General features: G+C 53.6%; 1 protein-coding gene across 1 annotated transcript; it reads left to right on the plus strand.

Annotated features, from left to right (window-relative positions):
- Window positions 1-7,060: 7,060 nt before the first annotated feature.
- On the plus strand, window positions 7,061-12,792 carry Fndc5 (fibronectin type III domain containing 5). The gene is made up of 6 exons (XM_051171824.1): window positions 7,061-7,167; window positions 8,677-8,792; window positions 9,301-9,499; window positions 9,805-9,894; window positions 12,208-12,341; window positions 12,730-12,792. The coding sequence occupies exons 1-6, from the start codon at window positions 7,083-7,085 to the stop codon at window positions 12,733-12,735; spliced, it is 630 nt and encodes a 209-aa protein (XP_051027781.1). The 5' UTR covers window positions 7,061-7,082; the 3' UTR covers window positions 12,736-12,792.
- The last annotated feature ends 3,662 nt before the right edge of the window (window positions 12,793-16,454 follow it).

Below are 16,454 nucleotides of genomic sequence, written 5' to 3' on the forward strand. Positions count from 1 at the left end.
CAGCCGTTCCTGGAATGGAGTGTGGGAGGCGAGGTTATCATGGGGGCTCTTCCTTGATGGCATTCTGCCTAGTCAGCTGAAAGGAAATAAAACAGCAAGCACCAGACCTTCTGTGGAGCCACCTGGGGTCACTAATTGGCTGCTGGTTACTGTTCCTCATTCCTCGTTAGGAAATCTAAGACAATGCCTAAATGCCTGTACTGCTGTCTTCATCTTAATAGCTACCACAGACTGGACACCCGGGCGGTTACATATAGCAGGCACTGTCAGGTGACAGAAGTGGGGCTAGGACGTAGCTTGGTGGCAGAGCACCTGACCAGTATTACACCGGCACAAGAACTTGGCTTCAATTCCTAGCAGCAGAAAGCAACAATAAGCTTGTGAGGGGCGGGGCGAGTGAGGCAGGAGGATCGGGAATTCAAGGCCAGCTGCATATAGCCCTGCCTCAAAAGAACAAAATAAATAATGGTAACACAATGACCCACGGGCCACAGTGACCCATGGACCACAACAGCTACTACTACTAACACTCAGCTCCCACACAGCCTTTAGTGCACACTGAATCCTCCTCATAGAACTGCCTGAGGCAGACGTTAGGGGTGGGCCCATTTATAGATGAGAAAACTGAGGTTCGGTGACTTGAAGGCAATCCCTGGTGCTAGTGACTGAGTCTTTGGTAGGTTCCCGGAGAACTGCCATCCTGGGTGGTGGCCGCCAGCTTCAACTGCGGCTCTTGTTCTCTGGGGTCTTCCTCTATGGGAAAATGTGAATTCACTATAGCCGGAGTGGGCGCCCTCTGCTGGTCATGTCCTGGCTCTGCAGGGCCATCTTCCCTTCTCCAGTAGCCCCTCAGAGTAGGCCATGTGAGAGGTGGGGGGGTTCCTGGGGCCTCAGATCTTCGTTCTGTGTGGCCTTCCTTGGTCAGTGAAAACAGGGGTTGAGGTGAACCGGCCAGAAAGGCCGAGCTAAGGAGTGAGTGAGCAGAAGGGCATTGTCCTCCCCATCCCTGTTATCCCCGATCCTCCACTTCAACCCTCCAGAACAGCCTCTGGCCTCTGGCCTCTGGCCCTATGCTCTTGGGAGATCTGGGCGGCTGTAGTGTGTGGCTGAGAAGCTGTCCCCAGAGGCACAGAGCAGACAGGAGCTGTCATTGTAGGCCTTGAGCAAGGTGGCCAACCTCCCAGAGGACTGTGAAGTGGACAAGAATGAGGAACTGAAGAGAGAGAGACCAGACTCCTTCACCTAATTACAAGGCTCCTCCTCCCGCTCTCCCTCCCTCCAGCTCTCCCTCCCCCCCACCCCCCACCCCACCCCACCCCACCCCCGCTCTCGCTCTCCTCTTCACCCCAATTGTCAGCTCCCCAGCCTGTGGTGTGTACTGCTAGCCTTTTCAAGAGACCACACTGGGGGCTCAGAAAGGTGGACTTTCTGATGGGGGCCCAGCATCACCCAGCCAGGTGTTTCAGTGGGCCCTGCCCACTTCCTGTCCCTTCTCCCCACCTCTCCTCAGTTCTCTTTGAGTCCTATGCAGGTTTCCTCCAGATGAAGGAAGAGGAGGAGGAGAAAGACAGACAGACAGACAGACAGACAGACAGAAAGAAAGGAAGGAAGGAAGGAAGCAAGCAAGCAAGCCTTTAATCCCAGCACTCAGGAGGCAGAGGCAAGTGGATCTCTGTGAGTTCAAGGCTAGCCTGGTCCAGGACAGCCAAGGCTACACACATAGAAACCCTGTCTTGAAAAACAAACAAAAAAAGAAAGAAAAGAAAAGAAAAAAGTCTCAGCTACTTCTTTGGTCTCTGTCGGTTCTGTCACCACTCAGATCCAGACAGTCATTTCAGGCTCTGCCTCTTCACAGGTTACCTGGTCTCAACCCTGTTTTCTATGGTCTAGTCGGCTGGTATGCTGGGACCGTGGGCCTTTTAAAGTGTAAATCCATCACACCACAGCTCTGCCTTGTGACCCTGTTCCTGGCTAGAGACCTCTCTCCCACAGCCTGGGGCCCCAGCAGCCCTCATTCCCTCCTACTTTGCCAATAAGACTCCCTTAGATCTCTCTGGCTTCCTTTAGTCTCCCGAACGCACCAGGCATACTCCTGCCCCAGGGCCTTTGCACTTGCTGTCAGCGCAGCTGGAACTTGACATACCTGCCTTCTGTCCTTCTTCAGCCCTCAGCTCAGAGACCACGCCTCTGGCCTTTCCTGCTCAGCTGCCGCCACCACATTATCTCACCTTTCCCATAGCTCCTGTCAGCCTCGGAAGAGATATGTACATGTGAGTTTGAGAAAGAGTCTCAGGAACTCGGGCTGGCCTCCAACTTACCACCATGTAACCAAGAATGACCTTAAGCTCCTGAACCTCATGCCTTCACCTCCCTAGTGCTGAGATCATAGGTGTTGACAGTCCCAGCCAGACGGATGGGCAGACACTACTCACTGAGCTACATGTCCAGCCCAGCCTTGGACGTGTGTGTGTGTGTGTGTGTGTGTGTGTGCGCGCGCGTGCGCGCGTGCCTACCTCTGTGTGTGTGTGGCGTGTCTAGATGTTTTGTCTGCCTGTATGTCTGAGCACCGCATGCATGCCTTGTGCCTGAGAAAGCCAGAAGAGGGCATTGGGTCTCCTGGAAACCTGGAGTCACAGATGGTTGTGAGCGGCTACGCAGTTGCTGGGAACAGAACCTGGCTTCCCTGGAAGAGTAGTCAGTGCTTTTAACCGCTGAGCCACCTCCCTGGCCTCTCAGTCATTAGTGCTCGCTTATGCTTGTCTCCCTGAAATGTACACACGTGGAGAGCTGGCTTCATTGACAGTGTGTCCCCAGGACCTAGAAGGTTCTCAGTTAATGAACGAAGCTCCCTTAGCCCATCCGTCTTCTCTTGCAAGCTGCTCAGAACAGTCTTTCCTGTCTAGTCTTGGTTTTCCTGCTCCCAGCATTTCAGCTCAGGGCCAGTAACTCCCCTGCCCCTCACATACACTGGGTCCCCTGCCTCCCCTGCAGACACACTGAGCTCTCAGCTTTCCTCCCTCTCCCTCTGCCCCTCCCCCTCCTTACTCCTCTAGTTCCCAGCAGGCACTGCCTCCTCCTAGGAGTCCTCCTTGCTTCCTTGCCAGTCAACCCTCTCTTCTGCCCCTAAAGAACTGGCGCCCTCCACCTGAAACGCAATCCTCCTCGTCCCTGACCATGGGCGCTGTTCGAGGGCCAGAACCAATCTGCCTCATCACCGAGGCCTCAGTACCCAGTCCAACAGGCTTGGCTTGGCGTAGGACCCAGGGAAGACGAACCTGGCCTAGCCTCATCCTAATGAGGACCACCATCTCAGAGACAAGACAGACCAGTGTCTCCTGCCTCTGCAAGCCACTCCCAGTCTCTTCACCTATAAGATGGGCGTGTTCTGTGAGGACTCTGGCACGTGGGGAGGGTTAGGAAATGGTGTGTCGCCGTGGGCTTCACCACTTCCTCTGTAAGCATGCCCTGATCCCTATTCTAAAAAGGGAGGTGACAGGCATGCCAGATCAGGCCCCGAACTTGAAGCCATGAATTTTCATTCATGATCTGTGTGGTCCCAGTTATGCTCCTCGCTTCTCAGAGTCTAAGGTTTTTGGTTGTGGTGGTGGTTTTTTGTTTGTTTGGTTGGTTGGTTAGTTGGGTTTTTGCTGTTGTTTTGTTTTTCGAGACAGGGTTTCTCTGTGTAGCCTTGGCTGTCCTGGACTCAATTTGTAGACCAGGCTGGCCTCGAACTCACAGCGATCCACCTGCCTCTGCTCCCCAAGTGCTGGGATTAAAGCTGTGTGCCACCACACCTGGCTGAGGCTCAGGTTCTTGACCTAGAACTAAAGCTGTCGATACCCACCAGGCTTAAACTCCAAATAATGCAGGTCAAGTGGAGTCCTCCCTTATTATACCCCAAAGCGATCTCCTCCTCCTCCTCCTCCTCCTCCTCCTCCTCCTTAGCCTTCTCCAGAGTCTTTTGTGGCTTGGGGCTGTGTCTGAAGAGCACACTAACCAGTGATGATGCACAGCTTCAATCCGCAGCAGAGGCAGGAGGATCTTTCTCTGAGTTTGAGGCCAGCCTGATCTACAGAATGAGTTCCAGGACAGGTAGGGCTACACAGAGACAGGTCTCAAAATAAATAAATAAATTAATAATAATAAATAAAAAGCACACTAGACATGTCTATTCTAAGATTGGACAAAGAACCTTCGGATGGCAGCCTTTGATCTGGTGTGGTAACCTGCAGCCTGAGATAGGCTCTGAGACCCTGAACAGCTTTGACACCTAAGAGGGTCCAAATGCTGGTGAGTCCCCAAGGTGTCACTGTCTTCAGAGTCCTGCAAGTAGAGAAATGTGAACGGCCGCTGGGGAGGACGTGTTCCTCCTCTCCAGGACCTCTTTCTCCCACCCAGCCCCCACTCCGTTCATGTGTTTGTGTGTGCTTCCCAGAATGTTGTCTGGAGCCAGGTACTTAGTAAGTGCTGGAAAAATACGTGTTAGAAGAACGCGTCTGTTCCGTACAGTCAACAAACATTACTAAATACCTACAGTGTGTCTGGCGCTGTGCTAAGGTAGAGAGCATTGGATGGTGTGTATAAAAGAAACAGTGGTGCTGACAAACCACTTCCCAGGATCCCTCAGGCCAGGCACCTCCGGTCCTTTCAGTTCTCCCTGCTTCTAAACAGCTCCGACTGGGTGCTAGATTCTAGACTTCCTCCAGAACTGACACAATCCCCAAGCATCTCATGAATCCTGGGAAGGCTAGACTCCATGGTCAAAATTCTCCAAATTCTCTAAGTCTGCCATGCTGCCTCCCCCAGCGACCTGCAACTTCTCCTCGCTCCCAGACACCAAACTGCCCTTTCCCCCTTTCCCCCCTCCTAACGCCCTACATCGGCCTGGGGTTCTTCCCAGAACAGCCAGCAGGTGGCGCGGAGGCTCCCCTTTCCCCAGTCACTGGACTCTAGGCCAGACCCCCACCAGAACCTTCGCCCATCTTTTTCCTCAGCTGAGATAAAATTGGATCCTATGACCTCTGTCTGACCCCTCCCCTTCCTGCGGCTCCTTTGATGGCCAACTGAGGAGACTCCAGTTGCTCCTGCAGGCTCCCCCTGGTAGTCTGGGGGAAGGCATGGAGGTCTTTGGGGGTTAAGCTGCAGCTGGTGGGGTGGGGCCGGTTGGGCGGGGCAGGCAGCAGCTGCCAAAAGAGAAAAAGAAAAAGAAGGGGGAAGGTGCCCTGGCTGGGCAACCATCCCGGGGAGATCGGGGCCCAGCAAGGTCCCAGCTGAGTCTCATCCCCAGGACAAGGTACGTGGCCAAGGAAACAGATGGTGCTGGGGTGGGGTGGGGCATCCTACCTATCACAGCAGTCCTTGGGGTACAGAGGGCTGGATGGTGTTATTGGAAATCCCTGGAGCCCCCTCTCACCTCATTTTCTCCAGGGGGTCAGTAAAGTGTTCCGTGGCTCCCCCCCCCCCCCCCCCGCCGCCCTGTTTCTCTCATGGTTTCCCTCACAGAGACCTTGGGGTCTCTGTGTGTCTCTGTTTCTTAATCTAAAGAGGGGATAGGATGGAAGGTTCTGGAGGCCTCTGTGAGATGCCCTCTTTGGGAAGGGTACCTGTCGGGATCTCTGGAAAACCTATGACAAATGAGTTACCCACCCACCCAAGGGTGAACTTTCAGATGCAGTGGGTGTTTGGTGTGACAAAGCACGGCCCTCTCTGTGTCTGGGACTCTCCTCTGGTCTAATCTCACTCCTCAACCTTGCCTCTCTGACTGTGACTTGGAGTCAAAGAATGACACAGGCTGGGTTTAGGGGTGCCTTCTGTTGTCCTGTGGTAATTCCCCCTAAGGAAAGGATAGTGCACAGAACGAAGGCTCCAGAAGGGTGTGTGAGGACAGGCTGGCATATGGCTGTTCCCAAGGTGACGAAGGAAGGATTATCAACGTGCATTAATTAGCGGAAGCTATCTGCCACATCTCCCAGCCCCTAGCACTTTAAAGCCATTAGCTAAATCACTGCTCAGCCAGGCCAGAATGCGGCATAGTGGTCCCCAAAGCCTTCAGAAACCACAGCCTCCGCCCCTCTGTTCTTGAAGAAACATGGTTCCAGCTCCAGATTGTTCTTTTAATAATCTAGAAGGTGCCAGTTTTATAGAAAGTGATTCTAGATGCTGGGGTGCTCAAGTCACTGCGTGGGGAGTCTGTTGGGTCAAGCCCAGCTTTGGGAATCAGTGCACCTTGGGTTTAAATCCTGCCTGTTGGTGGGTCCTTGCACTAAACACCTACCCTAAAATGCAGTGTCCGGTCTGTCGGGTCCATAACGGAGTAGCCCTTAAGAGGGTGCTGTGAGAACCAAGTCCCAGACCCAAGTCAGGCCCACTGAGTGTCTGTGCCTGGCAAGTATTCACAGAGCTTTAACGGGGATTAAAAATAGCCACAAGAAAAAGAAGACTGGCCTAGGGTCTCTCAGCTAGACCTCCAGAGAGTAGAGAAGACCCTCTTCAGCCCGGATGGGCACACCTAGCCCCTCCCCAGGGTACCCTGCTTGTACCCTACTTACAAGCTGTAGCTCGTGTGTGTGTTTGTGTGTGTGTGTGTGTGTGTGTGTGTGTGTGTGTGTGTGTGTGTGTGTGTGTTGTGTGCCTGGGGTGTGGGCTGGAGTGAGAGGTGGGGACACAGATGGGCATCTCCCAAGCCCTTGTCCTCCCTCTCCCCTCGGGAAGGGCCGGGCCAGGCAGGGTCAGGGTTGGGGCTGAGACCGCCAGTGGCTCGGTGCTACGGCTCCTGCACCGGCCAGAGAGCTTGAGACGTGGGTTCCCTAAGCACCTGGCTTCCCGGAAGCGGGGACAGGAGTCGGGTCGCCCGCGGTCCTCACCCCGCCCCCGCCCTTTCCCCGCAGCGGGGGCGCCCCGCCCCCCCGGGCGCCCGACGTGGACGTGGCCGCTGCCGCCACCGCCGCCACCGCCGCCGCCGCGCGGGAGTCGCTGTCCGCGGAGCCGATATGCAGGCGGCGCGGGGCGGCGCGGGGCGGCCGGGCCGGGAGGGCCGCGGGCTGGAGCGTGAGTGCGAGCGGCCGCCTGGCGCAGGAGCCGCCATGCCCCCCGGGCCGTGCGCCTGGCCGCCCCGCGCCGCTCTCCGCCTGTGGCTGGGCTGCGTCTGCTTCGCGTTGGTGCAGGCGGGTAAGGGGGCTCGGGGGCTCGGGACGGGGGAGGGAAGCAGCTTCCCCTCCCACGCTGCCACGGGGTAGTCCTTGGTTTCCCTTCCTGCTCCCTGAGGTCCTTCTGTGTCACCTGCTCCCTACTTTCCTAGCCCGATCCCAGCACCTCCGAACCTTCTTGACCCCTAGACCCGTCCTGTCCTTCAGGCTCCAAACCTCTTCCTGTCACCTCAGCCCTGGGTATTAGGGTTGTGTGTCCCCTGATCCCTTCAGGCCATCCCCTAACCCTGAATCTTTGCCTCAGTCACCTTTGCTGGCCCTGAGAGCAGCTGAGGACATCAGTACCCCCACCTTGGGCATCTCTCTGTATCCCCAAAGACCTCTCAGAGACCCACAGGGCAGCTGCACCTCGCTGTGCAGGAGCGACTGTGAAGAGTCCTGGACCCTGAGGTTGCAGGATGTTGGGGGTGTGGGGAGCCCTAAGCCTACCGCAGTCAGTGTCTGGCCCACCCCATGGGGCCCTGCCTCCCCAGATCACCCCGATCTTGTCTCTCCTGGCTGCTGCTGCTGCTGCCTCACTCTTTACCTCCACCATCTCTTCCCTCACCCGGCTTCTGTCTCCGTTTGTGTCTCTAACGCTTCACTTGTCTGCTCTCCGGTTCTGTGACCGCAGCCACCTGTCTGTGTCCTTCTGTCCCTTTCCATCTGCATGTCTGGCATAATCCTGGGGCCTTGAGTGCACTCGTCTGAGGTGTATGAGGTTACTGCTCAGGCCCAGGGCTTATCCTCTTGGGAGACATAGCTGTTTGACTGACTCCCCTCTCTTGGAAGGTTCTTCCTGCCCTACTCCCCCATTGCTCTCTCCCATTTATCCTCTGACATTACCCCCCCCCATTCATCTTCTTCCTTCACCCAGAAGGCCTTGCACTATCTTGCCCTGTGTCTCCACAGAGGGGACCTATTCTGAGTGCCCCTCTTCTCTAATTTGCTCCATCCCAGCCATTTGAGGCCTCACGGAGTGTAGAGAGGCTCACAGAGACCCTTTCGCTTAGGTGCCCTCTGCCCAGATCACCACGTGAGGTTGCCCCTCAGCTCCATGTCAGGGCTCAGCCCCACCTGGCTCTTCTTAGGGTCTGTCTCCTTCCCTCAAGGTCACTTGACAGTGTGGGGCTATAGAGTGAGCAGTGGACTGGGAATCCGCCAGACTAACCAGCGTCTGCAACTCCAGTCAGCTATTCCTCCCCTCCCCCCTTCATAACTAACTACCCACCCACTAGCTCTTGCTCTGGTTCAGGCCCAGAGCCCATCAATTTTATTTTAGGACCCTTGGTTTGGCCAATCTATAACCAGCAGGAGTTTCTATGTTAGTTCCAAGGAGCCTGGGGCCTGTCAGCCACTAAGGAACTGAGACCCATGTGGGCCAGTTGAGGCCACTCCATATAGCCTCCCCTGGCTTTCCTTTTCTCATATATGGAGGGTCTGGGCCTCACATCAGGGCACGCTCAGGCTCAGGTATCTCCCTGCCCTGCAGATAGCCCCTCTGCCCCCGTGAACGTTACCGTCAGGCACCTCAAGGCTAACTCGGCAGTGGTCAGCTGGGATGTCCTGGAGGACGAGGTTGTCATCGGGTTTGCCATCTCTCAGCAGGTAACCACGAGATGCTTGTGGGTGTGTGGGTGTGGTGGTGGTGGGGGGAGCATATCAAGATGGTGACAGGAAACTGGGTGCGTGTGGTGTTCCATGCCTAGCCGGCAGAAGGACTGCAAGTTCAAGGCCAGCCAGGCAACAAAGCAAGACACTGTCTTTTTAAAAACTGGAGGGGAAGGGAAAAGAAAAAAAGATAGTGTCCAGGATGGAGAGTAATGGTAAAGAAACACAGGGCAGGAAAGATGGCTGGGACATGGCAACTCAGAGTATGGGACCGACCTCAGATACACAGGGGTTTAGGACGTACTCAAATCCTCAGAGGATGTGTGGCTTTGGGCAACATCCAGGCCTCTCTGGACCAGTTTGCGTAGCTGTACAGTGGAGATAATGACGCCCAAGGGGATAGGATGTTGATGGATGTGAAAAGGACATGTCACTGCTGCGGGAGGTGGGCAGAAGTGGGGCTGGTGCCTGTACACTAACATACCAAGGCCTCCCCCCCTTTTAGAAGAAGGACGTGCGGATGCTGCGCTTCATTCAGGAGGTGAACACCACCACCCGGTCCTGTGCCCTCTGGGATCTGGAGGAGGACACAGAGTACATCGTTCACGTGCAGGCCATCTCCATCCAGGGCCAGAGTCCGGCTAGTGAGCCCGTGCTCTTTAAGACCCCGCGAGAGGCCGAGAAGTTGGCCTCTAAGAACAAAGGCAAGTCCGATGTGTGTGTGGGGGGAGGGGCAGGCTAGAGTCCGAGGGTGAGGAGGGTTGGGTGAGGGAGTAGGGAGGAAAGCCAGGCAGCTCAGAAGATGAAGAAGGCGGCTTTAGTCCCCCCACCCCACCCAGGAGACTCCCTCCTTGGGATTGAGTCAGAGTGCTGCCACCCCCTTTGTTCCTGGATCCCTTTATGTTGGGTGTGTTGACACTGATAGAGACACTTCTTGTTGTGGGCTCAGCCCCCCCCCCTCACCCCTGAGGGAAGGAACCCAGGAGTACCAGTTGATGTCTCTCCACAGATGAGGTGACCATGGAGGAGATGGGGAACGTTCAGCAGCTGCGAACGGGCGAGGTGCTGATAATCGTCGTGGTCCTCTTCATGTGGGCAGGTAAGTCAGGCGTCCAGGTCCTTCCTCACTGACCCTTGAGGAGCCGAGGACCTTAACCAACCCAGCTGTCCCCAAAGATGTCTAGAAGTGGATGCGATTTCCAAGTCCTGCCTGTGGCAGCTCCGGAAGCTAAATCTAACCCCTTCTCTGATCCCCGTCTACTCCAAACAGCATACTGGGGGAGCTTTGCCTTTTTTCTTCTCAGAAGTGGTCCAGCCTCCCAGGGGTAGCCATGGCCACAGTCACAGCTTCCTCCTCTTCTGGGATGCTGGGCCTCCAGGGTCTTCAAGCTTGGCAAGCCCAGAGCAAGACACTGCCTGACCTCATTCTTGCAGCACTCTCTTTAGCTACCTGTTCTTCCGGATCTGAGCCACAACCATGCAAATCTCGCCCCACCCCTGCCCCCGCCGGCCCCGCCCACTCACAGGGATGCTCTTCCCATTGGTTTGGACCCACAGCACATTGCCTCTCCTTAGTCCTTACGTGGTTTGGCTGGACTTATGATACTCTCTTTTCTTCTCAGCCTCTGCAGTCCCTGAGGATAAAGTCCGCGCGTCACTCATCTTTATATTCAATACAGCTTGCCTTTATTGACCAGCCATTCCATTCTAGACTGTAGCGTCACGGTTATGACTAGGAAGGAAGAGCCTTGTTCTTGCAAGGAACTTGGGCTTAACTATAATTGAATATAAACGAGTGCTATAGTTCCAATGTGGGGCATGGGACTGGAGAGATGGCTCGGAGATTAAGATCTCAGAGATTAAGACCCACTGATCTTCCAGAGGACCCCAGTTCAGTTCCCAGCACCCACATCAGGGTGACTCACAAGCACCGAAAACTCCAGTTCCAGGAGAATCCAACACTTCTAGCCTCTGTGGGCACCTGTACCCACATGCGTACACATAATTAAAAATAATCATAATAAACCAACAATCTTAGAAATAGTCCTAATATGAGAACAGAGGAGATGAGGTCAATTCTGGAGCTAGAAGTAGGAAAGAAAAACAAAAACAAAAAAACATAGGGGGGCTGGAGAGATGGCTCAGAGGTTAAGAGCACTGCTTGCTCCTCCAAAGGTCCCGAGTTCAACTCCCAGCAACCACATGGTGGCTCACAACCATCTGTAATGAGATCTAGTTCTCTCTTCTGGTGTACATAAAAGAATAAAATAAAATAAAATAAAAATAGATAGATAGATAGATAATTAAAAAAAAAGAAAAAGACCACATAGGGGCTGGAGGTGTGGCTCAGTGGTAGAGTGCTTGCCTATCATCCATGAGGTCTTAGGTTCGAGTTCCAGCACAGACAAAACAGAACAAAAGACGGCGACTGAGCCGTGAAGGCTGAATAGAAGCCAACAGAGGAAGCAACAAATAAAGCTCACAGACTGACTCGGTAGCTGCGGCCTAGGAGACAAGGTGGAATGGTGGGGACTAGAGGGAGGAGAGGCTGAAGATTAGGGTCTTTGGAGGGATTTGACCACCATGTTCAAGCCCAGTTATCACCGTGGTTGAGGACAGACTCTTGAAGAAGCATTTGGAGGTGTGTGGGGGGGGATGTTTCTTAGGCACATAGAAAAACAGGCAGGAAGACAAGGGTTATGCAAAAGGGGAGGTTTGAGTACGGTTCATTATTAGATTTGGCACGGACGGTGTTTACATGATCATAACAATATAAACAGAGGATTAATCCAAACTCCTGGCAGGAGTCTTAGGATGTTGGAAAGGGAAGCAGGAGCTGTTGGGGCTTTTTATCTGCTGATGTGAAGTTGAGAGCAATCTAACCAGCATGGAGAAAGACCACTCCAGTAGTAGGATAGGGGACATAGGTCAAACTGGAGTCAGCACTGTGATTGCTCTCCCTGTGGTACTAGGTGGGCAGTAGACAGTAAGCAGGCTCTGCCTATTACCTCCCAGCCAGACCCCAGTCTGTGTGACCTTGAGTTACAGAAACTCTCTCACCAGTGTGCTCCCTCGTACCCTGGGATGGATAATAATGGGCTGGAGGTGTGATGTTCAAGTGAGAGTGAACACGGCACGGGGCCTGGCACGTGCTCAATCAACGCCGCCATCGTTTCTGTGGTAGCCGGCAGGGGCTTAAAGACATGAGAGGCATTGATCAGATCCATGCCCTTAGCGGGCCAGCTCGGCTGCAGTGACAGGCATGGCTGGTGGCCAGAGGCCTAAGGGAGGGTGCAGCAAGAGTGGAGACGAGGCCATTTGGAGATGGCAGCAAGCATTGGAGGGGCTGAGGCACAAAAAGGTAGGAACTCAGACTCCGGCCTCTGATTGCCCTGGCGGCGTGTCTTCCTAGGTGTTATAGCCCTCTTCTGCCGCCAGTATGACATCATCAAGGACAACGAACCCAATAACAACAAGGAAAAAACCAAGAGCGCATCAGAAACAAGCACACCGGAGCACCAGGGCGGTGGTCTCCTCCGCAGCAAGGTGAGGGGGAGCACCTTGGTGGGTGGCCCTATGCCTTAAAACATTCGGAGTCCCTGGACTGCAGAAAGGGGTCAGCTCAGGGCCTGGCACAGCAGCAGCTGGACGAAGCCAAGCTTTGGCAGCTGCCTATGTGACACAGGGGACACTGCAAATGGATTTTTGGATCCTTGCCTTTTGAAGGGTGCCAAGCAAGGGTCAGTGGTAGGTTTTTTTGGTTGTTGTTTGTTTGTTTTTTAAGACAGCCAAATGTTGGTGTGGGTGGGGCAGCAAACCAAAGGAGTGATGTGCGGCGCGGGGTAGGGGTGGGGGAGGTGGGGGGGCAGGGCAGCATTTTACCTCTGTGCCTTCACTTCCTTTTTTTTTTTCACTTCTTTTTTTATGAAAACAGATATGAAACCTTTCCAGCGCTTGCTCTGAGCAGCTCAGAAGACAGTAGAGAATGTGCGAGGACTTCCCTGCTGACGACTATCCAGCCACATCTGGCCCTCTCTGCGTCTCCTCCTACTTCCATCTTCCCCTGTCACCGGGCTTTACTATCTTCTCTCTTGGCTCCTCTCTTTCTGATGTCTTTTCCTGAAGCCTCTAACCAACCCCTAACTCCAGGAGCACCTCAATAATGTCAGTAGCTGAGGCTGCACCCAGAGACACATCTGCAGAACGTGAGAGAGCCAGCCAGAGAGATGCCTTTGCTGGGGGGGAGACTGGCCACCAGGGCTCTCGGCCACTCAGCTTGACCGAAGGCTGTGCGTGAAAAGACAGAAAAACGAGACTTTCATGCAGGGCTATTCTTTCCTTTCTGCAAGGGACAGGAGCCTGGTTTCTAGGCTGCAGCCCTGGGACGGGAGCCTGGTTTCTAGGCTGCAGCCCTGCTGTTCCTTTCTTCCTCTGTCCTGTTTCCTACCTTGCAAGAACTCTGTTCAACCCGCTCTGGCCACTTTTCTATTTGTTGCCTTCCCAGTTTCTCCATGAATGTCATCAAAGCGTGGCTACCCCCCATCTGCAGGGGAAGGGTGTCGTCCTCGGCTGGTCCCTGTGTCCTTCGTGGGGCACAGGGTGAAAGCTGACGAAAGCGGTGGGGGTGCAGCTCGCCAGTTCTTCCTTTTCCCCATCTTAGTTTGACGAAGGAGGATGAACTACAAACCCAAATTGTGCACCAAAAAAAAAAAAAAAAAAAAAAAAAAAGGGAAGGAAGAAAGGAAGGAAGGAAGTCAAATAAACCACAAAGCTAGGAGGAGGCTGGGCCCCATTCTCAAGAAAGCAAAGCTGCATGAGACACAGCCCGCTGCTGCACTTCTCCTGGACTGGCTTCCACAAATGCACAAAGCTCTGGAGGAGAGCAAGCGCCAAGACTGGCTGGAACTGTGTCTGTCAGACCAAGGGCACCAGGGAAGCTGTGGGGCGACCCTGACTCCGTCAAGCCCTTTCTGGATCTGGCCAATAAGGACATCTGCAGTATGAGGTGCTTGCTCCTTTGCAAATGTGTACAACGTCCGTTGTTTTGACTCTTGGAAAAGGCAACTGGAGCGAGGGCTGCAACCCTCCCAAGGCGGGAGATGACTGCTCACACATACCTTGCACAAAGACAGATCTTTGCGGGGAGATCGATATGAAGTTGCAAACAGACCCAGAAGGTACCGCCCACTTTTAAAGGAAGTGCCTCTGCCGCAGCAGTGTCAGCTTGGATAACTGGAAAGGCCACGTCTACATCCTACACCCTAGGGGCTACTGAACAACCTGCTGGAAAGCCATTCACATCAGACAGGCCACAGTAACTACTGGCCTGGGGTGGGGGGCCGTCTTTGGATTTTGCCATCTCATTCAGGGTCCTATGAAAGTTACCCAAGGTTCTCATGTCCTACCCTAGAGCTTCAAGTGTGAAGTGACAGCTACTGCGCTCTCTCTCGCTCTCTCTCTCTCTCTCTTTCTCTGCTTTCCCTCCCTCTCCTCTGCCCCTTTCTGCTTTTTAAAAAAAGGTGCTTGACAAGGCGAGCAGACGTCTCGGGGACTGAAGCACCATGGCTGCCAAATGCCTGCATGGGAAAAGGTGGACTCTACATCCTCTGCTGGTGGCCAGGGCAGTGTGGGCGGCTGTTCCCAGCGCACAGTTGTTGTCCTGAGCGATGAGCATTGGTGCCCAAGCCAGAGAGCCGAAAGCCATCGCCCAATGACTGCCCCTTCATCTGGGTCTCTAACAGGCTCTCGAGGCAGGGTCAGCCACTACTCTGCTTGCTCCAACTGTGGTAGCACAGGCGAGAAGAGACAGACAGGGGCAGATGTCAGCAATACTAAGGGCTTCCTCCTGGGAGGGAATGAGGTCCCACTCATCGTCTTGTGACTCCCATCCCTGCTGAATGGGGCTGCAAGGCCAAGGCTCCTTATGAGAGGTCCTTACCTCCGATCCAGTTAGAGCAATAACCACTTTTTAAATGTAAAATAAAGACAAATGAAAAGGCACATCCTCGTCTTCTGGTAAATGCCCAAGCGTTGCCCTCTTTTTCTGGCAATTGGCAGCAAGTCAGGATGTGTGGAGGAGGGAACCAGTTCTCTTCCATTTTGGCCTGCAGCTTCTTAGGGACATGCCTGCCAGCCAAGCTGGAGTTGGAAGGGAATTCTCGAACAGATGGGGGTGCACGTGTAGGAGAAGAAAATAGCTCATCTACCACCCTCTTTCTGAGGCTCCTCTCTAAGCTCAGTTTGGGCTGCCTCAGCACATAGGTATGCAGGCGTCTGTTCGGTTTCTTAAAACAAAGGGTTTTCCTCTCTGGATAGGGCTGGGTGCGTATTCCCGGCAGAGGGCTGTGGCTCTTAGCTCGGGTGGGGTAAGAAAGAGTGAAGAACCACAGAGGCTGCTTTCTGTACAAACCACTCAGTATTCACTCTGTGCTCTTCTGGGCTGCTAAAGGAACATCATTAAGATCCCAACAGCAGACTGAAAGGCAGGCATTAGCCAATGAGCGAACCAGTAAATGGGACATCTCGAACGAACGTTCCTGTCCAGAGCCAGGGGAGAGAATGTCAGACTAATGCGCAGAGCTTAGAGTAAGCTGCTCAGGTTCTGAAAGCAGAGGGAAGGGAGGTCTCAGAAGCCTCTGAACAGAGAGAACTCTCAGCCAGACTTCAGAGAGGTACTTTCTAGGCTCTGCCCATCTTCCAACTGTGAAGCAGAGGAGCACCGGGTAGTGGTGTTTAGAGACCCTTGCTAGTTGTGGGGCAAGGTTCTCTGTTCATCCAAGCCTGTAGTGCACTGTAACGGATCTGAAGGGAACACACTGCTCCGTTAGCTTAAACTCCTCTCTCCTGAATTAAGGATTGCACTCTTCTTGAATCAATTGTTATTTGCAGTCAAACTCTACAGCTATTATTTGAGAGGCGGCCCCTCTGTTCCTCTCAGGTGACTCCAAAGATTTCTTGCAATTTGGGGAAGGGCCAGGCAGCTCTAAGTCCAAGACCACAGCAGGCCTAGGGAAAGAACGATGAAGAGAAAGGCAGGAGACCCTGACACCTTCTCTGAGAGTAGAGTAGGCCTCCTTTCTACCAACACTACATTCAAAGAGGATTTGCAGAGCCCACCCACCCAGGATAGTGACTAAAGGCTGTCTTAGAAACACGAGTGGGGGCCAAGGAGGTAAGGGTATGCAGCAGAAGGCTGTTGGGTATTTGAAGCTGGGGTCCTTTCACCTGTCCTCAGTACAGGCAGCCTCTAAAACCAAACTGTCCTACACACCTACACACAAACACACACACACACACACACACACACACACACACACACACGTAACATTGCACAAGGCTATCTATATGATGTTTCAGACTTCTACTTTATTGGGTTTTTGTTGTTGTTTGTTTTTGCTTTTTCAAGACATGGTTTCTCTGTGTAGCCCTGGCTGTCCTGGAACTTGCTCTGTAAACCAGACTGGCCTCGAACTCATAGAGATCCGCCTGCTTGCCTCCCGACTGCTGGGATTAAAGGCATGAGCCACCACTGCCCTGCCAGACTTCTACTTTACTTACTTACTGAATTTTGTCTTAAAGTAGCTTATAATAATAATAATAATAATAATAATAATAGTAGTAGTAGTAGTAGTAATAATAATAAAAAATAAAGTAGCTTCC

Source organism: Acomys russatus, chromosome 29, assembly GCF_903995435.1.
Source record: "Acomys russatus chromosome 29, mAcoRus1.1, whole genome shotgun sequence".
Classification (NCBI taxonomy): domain Eukaryota; kingdom Metazoa; phylum Chordata; class Mammalia; order Rodentia; family Muridae; genus Acomys; species Acomys russatus.

Coding starts and splice junctions, on each gene's coding strand:
- Fndc5 (XM_051171824.1), top strand. CDS start 7,083: ATGCCCCCCGGGCCGTGCGCCTGGCCGCCCCGCGCCGCTCTCCGCCTG. Junction 8,793..9,300: donor GGTTTGCCATCTCTCAGCAG/GTAACCACGAGA, acceptor CCCCCCTTTTAG/AAGAAGGACGTGCGGATGCT. Junction 9,500..9,804: donor GTTGGCCTCTAAGAACAAAG/GCAAGTCCGATG, acceptor GTCTCTCCACAG/ATGAGGTGACCATGGAGGAG.